Source organism: Lissotriton helveticus, chromosome 3_1, assembly GCF_964261635.1.
Source record: "Lissotriton helveticus chromosome 3_1, aLisHel1.1, whole genome shotgun sequence".
Classification (NCBI taxonomy): domain Eukaryota; kingdom Metazoa; phylum Chordata; class Amphibia; order Caudata; family Salamandridae; genus Lissotriton; species Lissotriton helveticus.
The window spans coordinates 810,207,578-810,220,875 of NC_136061.1; the positions used below are offsets into that span (position 1 = coordinate 810,207,578).

Below are 13,298 nucleotides of genomic sequence, written 5' to 3' on the forward strand. Positions count from 1 at the left end.
ATTTGATGTAAGAAAACAATGGAATGTTTTCCCCAGATCACAGCTAAGACTAACCTTAATCATCAGCTGCTTAACCCCTTCGACGCTCATGACGAGCTGGGCTCGTCATGGCGTAGCCTCCTCGCACGCTCATGACGAGCCCAGCTCGTCACGTAAAGTGCGATTTTTAAAAACCCAGCGTACGGGCGGAATTCCGCCCGCACGCATGCGGTTAAAGAATAACCAGGGTATGTTCCATATAGACAGCCAGAGCATCAAGGTGAAAGTTTTATGAAAAGTCCTCAATATAGGTGACAAAGTTCCTCATGACATACAAAATGAGTCTGCAACAAAAACTGTTTTCTTCAATTTGAACAGCATCTATGTTGGCATAAACTCAAACATTCTATGCTGTAGGTGGCAAAAGAGACATATTGTATTTTATCAATTTCAAGAAAGATACTATCGGCTTACCCCCAACACAGGAATCAAGTTAAAAAGATCACCTATTGAGCTGAGCGAGGATCCTTGAGGTACGCCGCAGATGACTTCGGTGGCCGCGGATCGGAACGGGGTAAGCCGGACTCTCTGGGTTTTTCCGCGAGGAACGAGGTGATCCACTCCAGTGCTTTCCCTTGGATTCCGATGTTGCTGAGGCACTGTATTAGAGTGCGGTGGCAGACTGTGTCAAATGCAGCAGAGAGGTCCAGGAGGATGAGGGCAGCTGTTTCCCCGTTGTCAAGCAGGGAACGATGTCGTCGGTGGCTGCGATGAGGGCGGTCTCGGTGCTGTGGTTGGCCCGGAAACCAGACTGTGAGGGGTCGAGGGATCCGTTCGTCTCGAGGAAGGCGGTGAGCTGTATGTTGACAGTCTTCTCGATGACTTTGGCAGGAAAAGGGAGTAGCGAGATGGGGCGGAAGTTCTTGAGGTGGGTGGGGTCCGCTGTCGGTTTCTTCAGGAGGGCGCTGAGCTCGGCATGCTTCCAGCTCTCCGGGAAGGTGCGGTGTTGAAGGAGGGGAAACATCCTTTACAATGCAACTTTTACCATGCAGTACCTTTACGACGCAACTTTTACAACGCAAACCATTACAACGCATTGCGCTGGGGGGCGCTCTACGATAGGGAATAGATTTAATTTACTATCCAACACCTTCCCTACTATCCACGGGGACTGGAGTTGGAATAGTAAATTAAACTATTCACTATCCAGCACCCCAAAGCGCTATGCGTTGTAAAGGCATGCGTTGTAAAAACCGCGTTGTAAAGGCATGCGTGGTAAAAGCATGCGTTGCAATGTCATACATCCTTGAAGGAGATGTTAATGTTCCGGAGTTGGGGTGCGATGATGGAGCCGGCCTTGTTGAAGATGTGGTGGGGCAGGGGTCGGTAGGGGATCCGGAGTGGATGGTGTTCATCGTGCGGGTGGTGTCTTCGGTGCTGACCGGGGGTCCAGTTGCAGAGGGTGGTGGTGGGGGGCGTTGTTTCGGTGGTTGGGTGCGTGGTTGGTGTGTCGTAGCTGTTGTGTATGTCGGCGATCTTGCGGTGGAAGAAGGAGGCGAGTGAGTCGCAGAGGTCTTGCGAGGGTGTGATGTCGCTGTTTCCGGCGCTGGGGTTGGAGAGCTCTTTGACGATGCTGAAGAGTTCCTTGCTGCTGTGGGTGTTGTTGTCCAGGCGTTCTTTGAATGATATCCTTTTGGTGGTGCGGATCAGCTAGTGGTGTGTGCAGGTGGCGTTTTTGAGGGCGGTCATGTTTTCTGTGGTCTGGTCATGGCGCCAGGCTTTTTCGAGGGTGCTGCAGTTTTTCTTGGATGTTTTGAGTTCGTTGGTGAACCACGAGGCTTTTTTGCTGCCGTGTCTGCTGGGAGGGTTCTTCAGTGGTGCGAGGTCGTCGGCGCAGTTGATGAGCCACTGTGTGAAGATGCGGGCTGCTTCGTTTGGGGTCCGTCGTGTTGGTGGGAGGGTTCTGGCTGAGGGAGGTGGTGAGCTGGTCGGCGGTGATCTTGCTCCAGCTCCTGCGGGGAACTTGTTGCGGGTGGTGGTGGTGGGTCGTGGTTCTCTTGAAGCTGAAGTGGACGCAGCTGTGATCGGTCCAGTGAAGTCCGGTGGAGTGGCTGAAGGTGATGTGCTTGCTGGCGGAGAAGACGGGGTCAAGCTTGTGGCCGGTGTCGTGGGTGGAGATGTTCACCAGTTGATTGAGTCCGAGGTTGTCCAGCAGGGTAATAGTGTTGCTGTCGTTGTTGTTCTCCAGGTGGAAGTTGAGGTCCGCTAGGAGGATGTAGTCAGAGGAGGCGAGGGCGTGCGGGCTGATGAAGTCTGCGATGGCTTCGCTGAATTGTGTGCGTGGTCCCGGGGGTCTGTAGATGAGAGTGCTTCTGAGGGTGGTCTTGGGGTCGATGTGTATCTAGAAGTGGAGGTGCTCGGCGGCGGTGAGGGTGTCGTCAGAGTTGGTCGTGATGGGGATGGTGTTCCTGTGGACGATGGCGATGCCTCCTCCGGTCTGGTTGACGCGGTCCTTCCGGGTGATCTTGTATCCGTCCGGGATGGCTATGGCGATGTCTGGTGCTAAGGAGGCGTTCATCCATGTTTCCGTGAGGAAGGCGACGTCTGGAGATGTTGAGTCGAGCAGGTTCCAGAGTTCGACGGCGTGTCTGTGGACGGGGCGGGTGTTGAACAGGATGCGCTTGAGGTGGTTTTTCCTGGTGCCTGACCTTTCGGGTGCGGTGATGGTCCGGAGGCAGGTGAACTTGCAGGCTTGGCAGGTGAAAGGTCCGTGGGTGCGTTTCGGTGTGGCTCGGTGGCAGGCGGGGTTCCGGTCGGGTTTGAGTGCGTTGAGGGTGGCGGCGTTGTACGTCCGTAGTGTTGGCTGGCATCCTCGGGGGCCTGGTGTCCTGGCGCTGGGGGCGGTCCAGGCGCGGACGGGCGTAGACTGGCTTGCCTTTGGCGCGCCCGCTGCGCGCATCCGCTGCGCGGTCGCTGCGCGGTCTCCATAAGTGGGAGGGGGAGGAGGGGTCAGCTCTTTGGGTCACATGCCATGATATTGGAACATGTCTAATTGTTAAATGAAAGCACAGGTGCACCATAAATTGAACAAGTTCTCAAACTCAATTATATCAAATTCACAAATATGATTGTCCAGAAGTCCGTTTTGTTTTGATGATTTATTTTTCAACAGAGAGAAAAAGGACAGCCGACGCGTTTCGTCCCAGGCGGGACTTCTTCAGGGCTGTGTTTACAAAAGACAAAAATATAAACATACAATTAAAACATGGACCATTACATAGCTCAACCGAGCATACAATGGTCACATACATTTAAAAAGAATCAATACTATGAAGGTGTCATACAAAGAACAAATCTCAATTTGCTACATTACTGGAATTAACCAGTCAACACTACCCCAAGTTAACATGATGTGAAATAATGACGCTTAAAAAGTGAAATTCCTTAATGGAGAAAAAAATATATATACAGTTCAAACGTACATATCGTTGACAATACATTCCTAGCTACAATCTAATCGTTACGATAAATAATGAGGATTAAGTAGTCCAGCATCTCTTGACAATGATTGAAAGGTGACAACTGGAGTATTATAAGGAAACCTCTAGGCACCTAGAGAAAAAAAGTAAAAGAAGGAGAAACCACACCTACGAAGAGTCAAGTAAACATCCTAGGTGGTGTGTAGGGGCCAGTTGGGTTGCAGTCCGCTCTGTCAATCTCTATTATAAAACTAGATAAAAATGGAAAAGAAAAGAAGAAAAATTGAGAAGGGAAGGGGAAAGATATTTTCACTTGAAAAGACCTATACCAAATAATGACTTAGCCAAAAATGTCAAAATCACAGGAAATCAATGTGAATATTCTAAATAGAGGGAAGAGCAAAAACGTACTTATTAGTAAGCATAAGAATAGATAGTCTTAAATCTATTCAATCATGAGGTATCGTACATGCAGCTGGTCTTGGCAAAGTACTATTGAAAGAAAAGGATATAAACAGAATATTAAAAAGACCCAAGAATTAATATATACAGTCCTTGCTAAGCATACTAGGATAAGTAGAGAAAGTCCTCTCACAGGAACAATGTTTAAACAAAGTGAGAAGTTACTAATGAGTGAGAAGCACAATTATCACAGGTACATTATAAAGATGTTATAATCCTGGCTTACCTAGAATGAGCTATCAATGCTTTATGGGAGAATTATTTTGAACTCCAATAGCAAACAGAAATAAATATGGAGTGCACCAACCATGTGATGTGCACCTCAATCTGAATGATAAAGAAAAAAAGGCAACAACTATTATTAGAATCTAAGTTACGTCATTTAAATAAGGTTAAGGGAGATTGAGTAAGGTGATAGAATTCACCTGAGAATATCCAAATACCCCTCATGACTGGAAATCTTGAAGTCAAAAGAAGTCTCTCATGATTCATCCTCCAAGGTTCTACAATAACAGGAACAACAATAAGGATATATATAATATTAACCAAATTGTGCAAGGGGGAAATAAAACTATTAAATAAAAGATCAATGTTAAATTGCTGAGAATGGAGCGGGCCACATGATATTTATGAAAATAGTGACATTCATAAGCCCAAAGAGTGATCAACAAAGCTTAAGGAAGGCAATAATTGTTAAAAAGTAACCTCAATTTTGTTCCAAAAGTCAAATAAAAAAATCGATTTATTGTGTGGTGTCTGATTCGCTATAACAGACATATGATGGAATGACTGAGGAAACCAGCATCACTCGGAGCAGAGTATATAAACAACCTGGATGGTGATGTTGGGGAGTCAGTGAAAAAACTCCAAAACAATAATGTCGCTGGAAGCGACAGCAAATTAAAGAAAATAGAAAAGGTGAAGGGTTCGAATCCTGTCAAAAAGCAGGAGTAAAAATAAAAATAAAAAAACAGTGAAAAACGGGGGGAAAGAAGCGGAGCCGGGTGTTACTCACCAAGGAGAAAGTAGAAAACGCGGGAAGTGTACGCCCAAACGTGGAGTCCCCTCAGTCCGTATAGCGCCTGACGGTAACAAGCCATAACTGCGCTAGTATTTATACCTGCCTTTATTGTTCAACTCAAATCACCTGTGTGAATATAAAGTCGAACCGAAGCCTGAAATAGCGGCGTGCCGTGGCGGCCATCTTAACAGAGTAAAGAAAGGTGAAGGCATAATAGCAAAGTACCAGAAACAGCCTTAGAAAGGACATAAAAAAGAGATCAGTGCTAGTGTATATCTATTAGGAAAACAACTAGCCTCACAATAATATATGTAAAAATATAAGCTATTATAGTCTGGTATGCTATATATATTTCATACCCGCGTTATAACTAAACAGCGTGGTGGCCATGTAGGAGCAGTCTCTGAGCATTTATTGAAACAAAACAGTTCTAACCGCGATGTACATTCAACCGAAGTAAATTATCAAAAGTGGACAATTTAGATGCAGTTGTACAAAAATATATAAAATCCAAAGGCGGCTAATACCCAAAAGTGCAAGTAGTCGTATATTGGATGCAAGGTAGCAATTGACCAGAATATCGAACATCAGAAACTATGATGATTACCTAGATGAATATTAGAAGCGCTATGTTAGGAATCGGTAAATTAATGCCAACTCTGATATTACTGCTATACCATAAGCGCGTTAAAACTAAAGAGCGTGGTGGCCATGTTAGAGCAGTCTCCGAGCGTAGATTGAGTAACCGAGTCCTAACCGTGGACCAATTCTACCGATGCTTATTAAAAAGAAAATTTATGACAATTTAAGAGTAGTTGCACAAAAATATAAAGTCCAAAACACGGCTAATACCCAAAAGTGCTAGTGGTATTATAATAGATGCAAGATAGCAATAGACCAAAATATCGAAAATCAGAATCTATAAAAGTTATTCAATCAATAAACGCTCAGAGACTGCTCCAACATGGCCGCCACGCTGTTTAGTTATAACGCGGGTATGGAATATATATAGCATACCAGACTATAATAGCTTATATTTTTACATATATTATTGTGAGGCTAGTTGTTTTCCTAATAGATATACACTAGCACTGATCTCTTTTTTATGTCCTTTCTAAGGCTGTTTCTGGTACTTTGCTATTATGCCTTCACCTTTCTTTACTCTGTTAAGATGGCCGCCATGGCACGCCGCTATTTCAGGCTTCGGTTCGACTTTATATTCACACAGGTGATTTGAGTTGAACAATTAAGGCAGGTATAAATACTAGCGCAGTTATGGCTTGTTACCGTCAGGCGCTATACGGACTGAGGGGACTTCACGTTTGGGCGTACACTTCCCGCGTTTTCTACTTTCTCCTTGGTGAGTAACACCCGGCTCCGCTTCTTTCCCCCCGTTTTTCACTGTTTTTTTATTTTTATTTTTACTCCTGCTCTTTGACAGGATTCGAACCCTTCACCTTTTCTATTTTCTTTAATTTGCTGTCGCTTCCAGCGACATTATTATTTTGGAGTTTTTTCACTGACTCCCCAACATCACCATCCAGGTTGTTTATATACTCTGCTCTGAGTGATGCTGGTTTCCTCAGTCATTCCATCATATGTCTGTTATAGCGAATCAGACACCACACAATAAATAGATTTTTTTATTTGACTTTTGGAACAAAATTGAGGTTACTTTTTAACAATTATTGCGTTCCTTAAGCTTTGTTGATCACTCTTTGGGCTTATGAATGTCACTATTTTCATAAATATCATGTGGCCCGCTCCATTCTCAGCAATTTAACATTGATCTTTTATTTAATAGTTTTATTTCCCCCTTGCACAATTTGGTTAATATTATATATATCCTTATTGTTATTCCTGTTATTGTAGAACCTTGGAGGAGGAATCATGAGAGACTTCTTTTGACTTCAAGATTTCCAGTCATGAGGGGTATTTGGATATTCTCAGGTGAATTCTATCACCTTACTCAATCTCCCTTAACCTTATTTAAATGACGTAACTTAGATTCTAATAATAGTTGTTGCCTTTTTTTCTTTATCATTCAGATTGAGGTGCACATCACATGGTTGGTGCACTCCATATTTATTTCTGTTTGCTGTTGGAGTTCAAAATAATTCTCCCATAAAGCATTGATAGCTCATTCTAGGTAAGCCAGGATTATAACATCTTTATAATGTACCTGTGATAATTGGGCTTCTCACTCATTAGTAACTTCTCACTTTGTTGAAACATTGTTCCTGTGAGAGGACTTTCTCTACTTATCCTAGTATGCTTAGCAAGGACTGTATATATTAATTCTTGGGTCTTTTTAATATTCTGTTTATATCCTTTTCTTTCAATAGTACTTTGCCAAGACCAGCTGCATGTACGATACCTCATGATTGAATAGATTTAAGACTATCTATTCTTATGCTTACTAATAAGTAAGTTTTTGCTCTTCCCTCTATTTAGAATATTCACATTGATTTCCTGTGATTTTGACATTTTTGGCTAAGTCATTATTTGGTATAGGTCTTTTCAAGTGAAAATATCTTTCCCCTTCCCTTCTCAATTTTTCTTCTTTTCTTTTCCATTTTTATCTAGTTTTATAATAGAGATTGACAGAGCGGACTGCAACCCAACTGGCCCCTACACACCACCTAGGATGTTTACTTGACTCTTGGTAGGTGTGGTTTCTCCTTCTTTTACTTTTTTTCTCTAGGTGCCTAGAGGTTTCCTTATAATACTCCAGTTGTCACCTTTCAATCATTGTCAAGAGATGCTGGACTACTTAATCCTCATTATTTATCGTAACGATTAGATTGTATCTAGGAATGTATTGTCAACGATATGTACGTTTGAACTGTATATATATTTTTTTCTCCATTAAGGAATTTCAATTTTTAAGCGTCATTATTTCACATCATGTTAACTTGGGGTAGTGTTGACTGGTTAATTCCAGTAATGTAGCAAATTGAGATTTGTTCTTTGTATGACACCTTCATAGTATTGATTCTTTTTAAATGTATGTGACCATTGTATGCTCGGTTGAGCTATGTAATGGTCCATGTTTTAATTGTATGTTTATATTTTTGTCTTTTGTAAACACAGCCCTGAAGAAGTCCCGCCTGGGACGAAACGCGTCGGCTGTCCTTTTTCTCTCTGTTGAAAAATAAATCATCAAAACAAAACGGACTTCTGGACAATCATATTTGTGAATTTGATATAATTGAGTTTGAGAACTTGTTCAATTCATGGTGCACCTGTGCTTTCATTTAACTCATGTTTTAAGTTCTGGATAGAACTGGCATTGTGTTGGCGGGTGTCGTATCGGTGTGCACATAATTCCCACCCAAGGGTTTAGACAAGGGAAATTTTAACAAAATTGGCAATTTATGTATCAGGTGCATCTTTACCAAGGTTCCGCCATCCACTATGTTCTAGCATGTCTAATTGTTATCCATATCTAAGTGTCTCATGAAGTCTGCAAAACCCGGCAATAAGTGTGACAGGCTTCTAGGTGTACACGCCGCATCATTGGCATAAAGTAGTGTTGGAATCTGTAGGTTGACGATCTGTGTTACATCCTGTCCGCAAGTGATCAGGTTGTGACTCAGATCATTAATATAAACCATAAATAAAATCAACGCTCAAATACATCCCTGACAAGCTATAGATAAAATAGACCTAACAGTGGGACCTTCTTAAGAACAGCACCTAACAAAAAATAGCCCCAAATAATAGTTGGTACCCCTAATATTTACATGTGGGTTCGTGTGCACACTGAATAGCACCCACTGTAACAGTGCTTGTTCCCTGAGGAACTGAATCAATTAATCACAACAGCACAGGTTCACCACAACATTTGGCATTTGATTTACAATTTCAATAAGTCACGGAGAATGAAGTTTCTCGATTTGATTTCTTTATTTCAAAAAAGGGTGAAGCACCATACAGCCGACGCGTTTCGTCCCAAAGAGGGACTTCTTCAGGGCTTCTGCTAATAGAGAGAAACTTCAAGTGAAGATGGAAGATGAAGCTCTAAAGGAGTAGCACCGCAAAAGACGAAAAAGGCTTGTCTCATCAGATAGAGGACAAGAGTTCCAAAAATATCTAGTCGATGTATCTGCTGTCTTTCAAGAATATTGTGTGGTATCCATAATAGACGTATAGTCCAACAGCGCGTAGTCAAAGATTACGTAATATAGGTTTGATGCCCCAATCGGTATCTGATAAATCCGATCGGCAACATCAAGTATTTTCCCAGTGGTGACCGCGGTGCGTCCTCTGGCAGCGAATCGCTGGGAAAATAACTACGCGCCTTCTTTATGTGTTTCTGCCACTATTGTTCATCTCGCTGATCCTGAGGAAGGTCAAGTGGGACAGAGCACATCTCATCCTGATAATCCCTTGGAGTCTGGTAGTCGAACCTGCTGAATTTGAGCACATACCTGCCACTCCGACTACCTCTCCTGGAGGACCTCTTGTCCCAGTAGTAGGGCAACATCCTGCACCCTACTATCTGCATACTACGCTTCCATATGTGGAGATTGAGCTGAACCAGTTGAGTGGTTTGGATTTGAGCTTAGAGATGGTGGCTATGATCCTTGTTGCTCTGTGCTCTTTCAACAACCCTGTCAATGCTGGTCATTGGACTACATTAGTGGCCTGATGTGTTTGCCGACATGTTGACCCTTTTCAAGTCCTTTTGTTTGCTGTCCTTTCGTTCATTGTATGCCTGGCCTAGTGGTTAAAGTTACTTCCCAGCACTTTTGACCTTTCTGCATTTGCTTGATCTGCTTTCCTTATTCAGTTGTGCTGTTCGAAATGGCTTACATATATGTTTCTGCCTTCGCCTTTTTTGAATGTCACTGTATGGCCCTAATTTGTTCTTGCTTTTATGACGTGCACACCTTTTTTGAGACAATGCACACTTGTTATCTGAGGGTATTACATCTTAAAATACTTTTCCTTATTGTGATTATTTCTGGGCATTGTGGCAGTGAGCTGCAGGTGCTTTCTTTCCATCATATAACACCTTCTTTTTGTGGAAGTTTGGTCTTATAACTATGACATCAGTTTTTCCACAGGTACCGTTGCCCTTACATTTGGGCAGTCCATCCTGCTCCCTGTGTTTTTACTCTCCACCACTTCCCCTTAAGAAGGAGGAAAAGCTACACAGACAAAGGCAAGATCCTAAGTGGGCCCCAATTTTCTACATTGATGGCTCTAAGGCGCACCTTATAGACAAGTAATTATTTGTTTGATTCACTGGCACAAATAAAAGAAAGGCCCTCCAAACACAGGCCTTATCACGGTGGATTGACCTTTGTATCAAGCTGTGTTTTTCCTTGGCAAAGTAGGAGCATCATGAAGGCTTTTGGCCTCGTTCCACTAGAGCGAAGAATACTATTATGGCATTTTCTATGGGTGTTCTGGTGTTGGACGTCTTCCAAGCTGCTTCATGGAAGTCCGTCCACACCTGGTGCCGTTCCTTTGATTCCAAGGTTCACAGGGAGGGCCATTTCCCTACTCGGGCCTGTAGTACTTTCTTGTATAAAACCAACTCATCAAGCCAACCTCCTTTTTGCTGTTACTGTTTGGTATTGATTTAAAAGGTGAGGAATCTGTGGCTAGAAGAATGTATCACAAGAACAACTTACCTTCTGTAATGCTCTTTCTGGTTGGTGCTGTTCTTAACTGCAGACTCCTCACTGCCCACCTTTTTTGTTCTTTGGAGTGGCCTTCCTGTGATTAATAAGATCACAAGTTACGTATTGCACACTGTTTATTTCCGGAATTGTCAATTGCTAGGTGTGAAGGTGTGAAAGAGAAAACTGACATTAGTGTGCGAGGTTGTGTCTATGTGTGACTCCATGCGGCCAGAAGTTTCCAGATCCTGCAGGGCACCTGGGACATGAGGAATCTGCAGGTAGACTATCCACCCGAAGGAGGCTTACTGTAAATAAGTAGCTTGCTCATTTGTTACTTCTGAGTTATTTTATGGGAGCTAAAATAATTAAACTGTTAACTTCTAAAGGTTTTAAAAAAAAGGTAAATCTATTTAGAGATAACAATTCTATGTTGATCTTGCCTCCTACACACAATTTCTAACTCCCCAAAATCACTTTGTTTTTCAAAGGTTTAAGCATAATTCAAAAAGGTACACGTGTCCTTTACACATGCACTCCACTTTTTTACGGATTCTTAATAACTATTTAACCCTTTTTAATAGCATATGTGTCGTTTTTTCCCTAAACAATAGACTGGTTGAACATTTTTAACTTCTGTGTTTTAAGTAATCTCAAAATTACATGTTGAGAAAATCTTAACACCCATTATGAAATAATCAAAAAATTTTATTAAGTTTATACAAAGCCAAAAAAACAATAGTGAAAGCTGACTGATCGTTCCAACTTCTACAATGTTTTTCACACTTACTCCGAACTTTTAAGAAGCCTGTGAGTTTTTAAAGATAACTTAACCAACAAATGTAACCTAAAATAACCCACTGCAAGTATGTTTCTTCAAATTAAGTTCCAAAGTTGCAGATTTAAACCACAACAAATACATCCCTCTAATGTTTTTTCTCGAAACGAGGTTCACTGACTAATGCTAAATGTCAAAACGGCTGACGTCTTCTTATGAGAATTTCTTAATACTGCAAGCCTCTGGACACTGTTCTGTACTTTCAAAAGCGATATGTCCTCCCTTACCGGTATCATGGCTCTTTTAGATTTCTGATTTAAGTAAGCAAAATGAAGCTACAACTGCATATGATCATCAGGATTTAAACACAAGAAGGAGGGCATAATTGCCATGAAATGGGTCTTATTGTTAAACACACCATCCCTTGAGGAATTATTTCTAGATTCATTTTGTGTTTTGTACTTGGTTATTCGATTTTGAAGTATAAAGTCCAGTCTGAGCTGGACTACATCTTTGGCAAAGGGATGGTGAGGTCAAAACTTTTTTGTTTGTAAATAATCGTCTGCAAAAGGCTAATTTGAGATTTGAGGTTGTTCAGATGAAATACTATTCGGGGGAAAAGCTCAAACATTCCCATCTATCACTTTTTCAACATAAGTGGTAAGCGCTTCCTGTGCCTAGGAACGTAAGCCTCGCCCCACCAATGAGGACCTGTAAGGCTGCAACGTAAAGGGGTTGTTTTTCTGTCTGTACAGATGGGATAGGGCAATTCACGCTAGACTCCTAACTTGGGGAAAGACTGATGTGCATGAGGTTAACTCTTTTCTGTTATGACACAGGCAATCTGAAGTAAAAGAAGCCAGAGGAAATCCCAGTGATTGAGTGTTCGTTTAACTTTTGCATTCATCACTTTTTGTATAAAGTGGCTTATCATATCTGAATAAATTGCAACATTTTATTTGCCACTATTGACTGAAATTATTTCAATGCTATGTAAATCAACAGCTTTGTTAGCTAGCCATTTAAACCACGTGCTCTGTTGATGTAAGATGTATCTTAATTGATGATCGTTTGTGTCTGTCCTTTTTCTGCACAGTTGAAAGTTTCAAGTCTGTATGACTTAATTTACTACTTCATGTTTATGTTCAATATATGCATCACAGATCTAGCTTTAACTAAATGAAAGCACTACATGAACTGTGTATGACCATCATCTCAGACTCCTAATTAAAATATTTGTATAATTTTGAATTATGGTTCTATATTTAAAATACAACTATTGTAGCCTGTAACTAGTCCATTCTTTCTTGGCAGAGAAATCTTATTGCTGCTTTTGTGCGATTCAGATCCTCCAACTCTCCTGGAAACCAGCAGGTATGCTATTTGTGGAAACGTTTTGAGCCTTTGATTTGTTGGATGAAATAACAATTCTAATGTTAGAAAACGGGAATATATCCATTTCATTGATTTGCTAACTGGGAACTACTTTATTTAAAACGTTTCCTGTTACAAATGTCACTGCAACTCTATCACCCACATCTTGTAACTTTGAATACGGCTAAGTCTTACCTTTGTCTTGTATTTGCCAGGAAACGTTGGGACATTGCTTTGGTTTCAGAATATGTTTTACACATTATGTTGGTTTCCATCAGATCAGGCTATTGTCTGTGGGAATGAACCCCCAATTTAAAAGGATAGGACACCATTGGGTGTCAGAGACTAGAGATTGGTCTATTTTATTCCTCTAAACTAAACTATGTACGTGACTGATTGAGAACTTGCATTAACCAAAGACAACGTAATTCACGTGCAATCTCTCATATTTGAAGACCAATACTAGATTCAAGATTCAAGATTCAATACTAGAATATTACTGTTGCACTGGGCTTGTAGTATTGTTGAATTTTTTGTAGATCTCACAACTAAAAATATATTTCGATCTGTCT

General features: G+C 41.6%; 1 protein-coding gene across 2 annotated transcripts in view; it reads left to right on the top strand.

The window, feature by feature from the left end:
- Nucleotides 1-13,298, top strand: part of SAAL1 (serum amyloid A like 1) — a 268,183-nt gene that overhangs the window by 71,191 nt on the left and 183,694 nt on the right. For both annotated transcript variants that reach the window (XM_078681081.1, XM_078681082.1), the window contains one exon: nt 12,667-12,726. In XM_078681081.1, the coding sequence (XP_078537207.1) occupies nt 12,667-12,726 (60 nt within the window). The remainder of the gene's footprint in view (nt 1-12,666; nt 12,727-13,298) is intronic.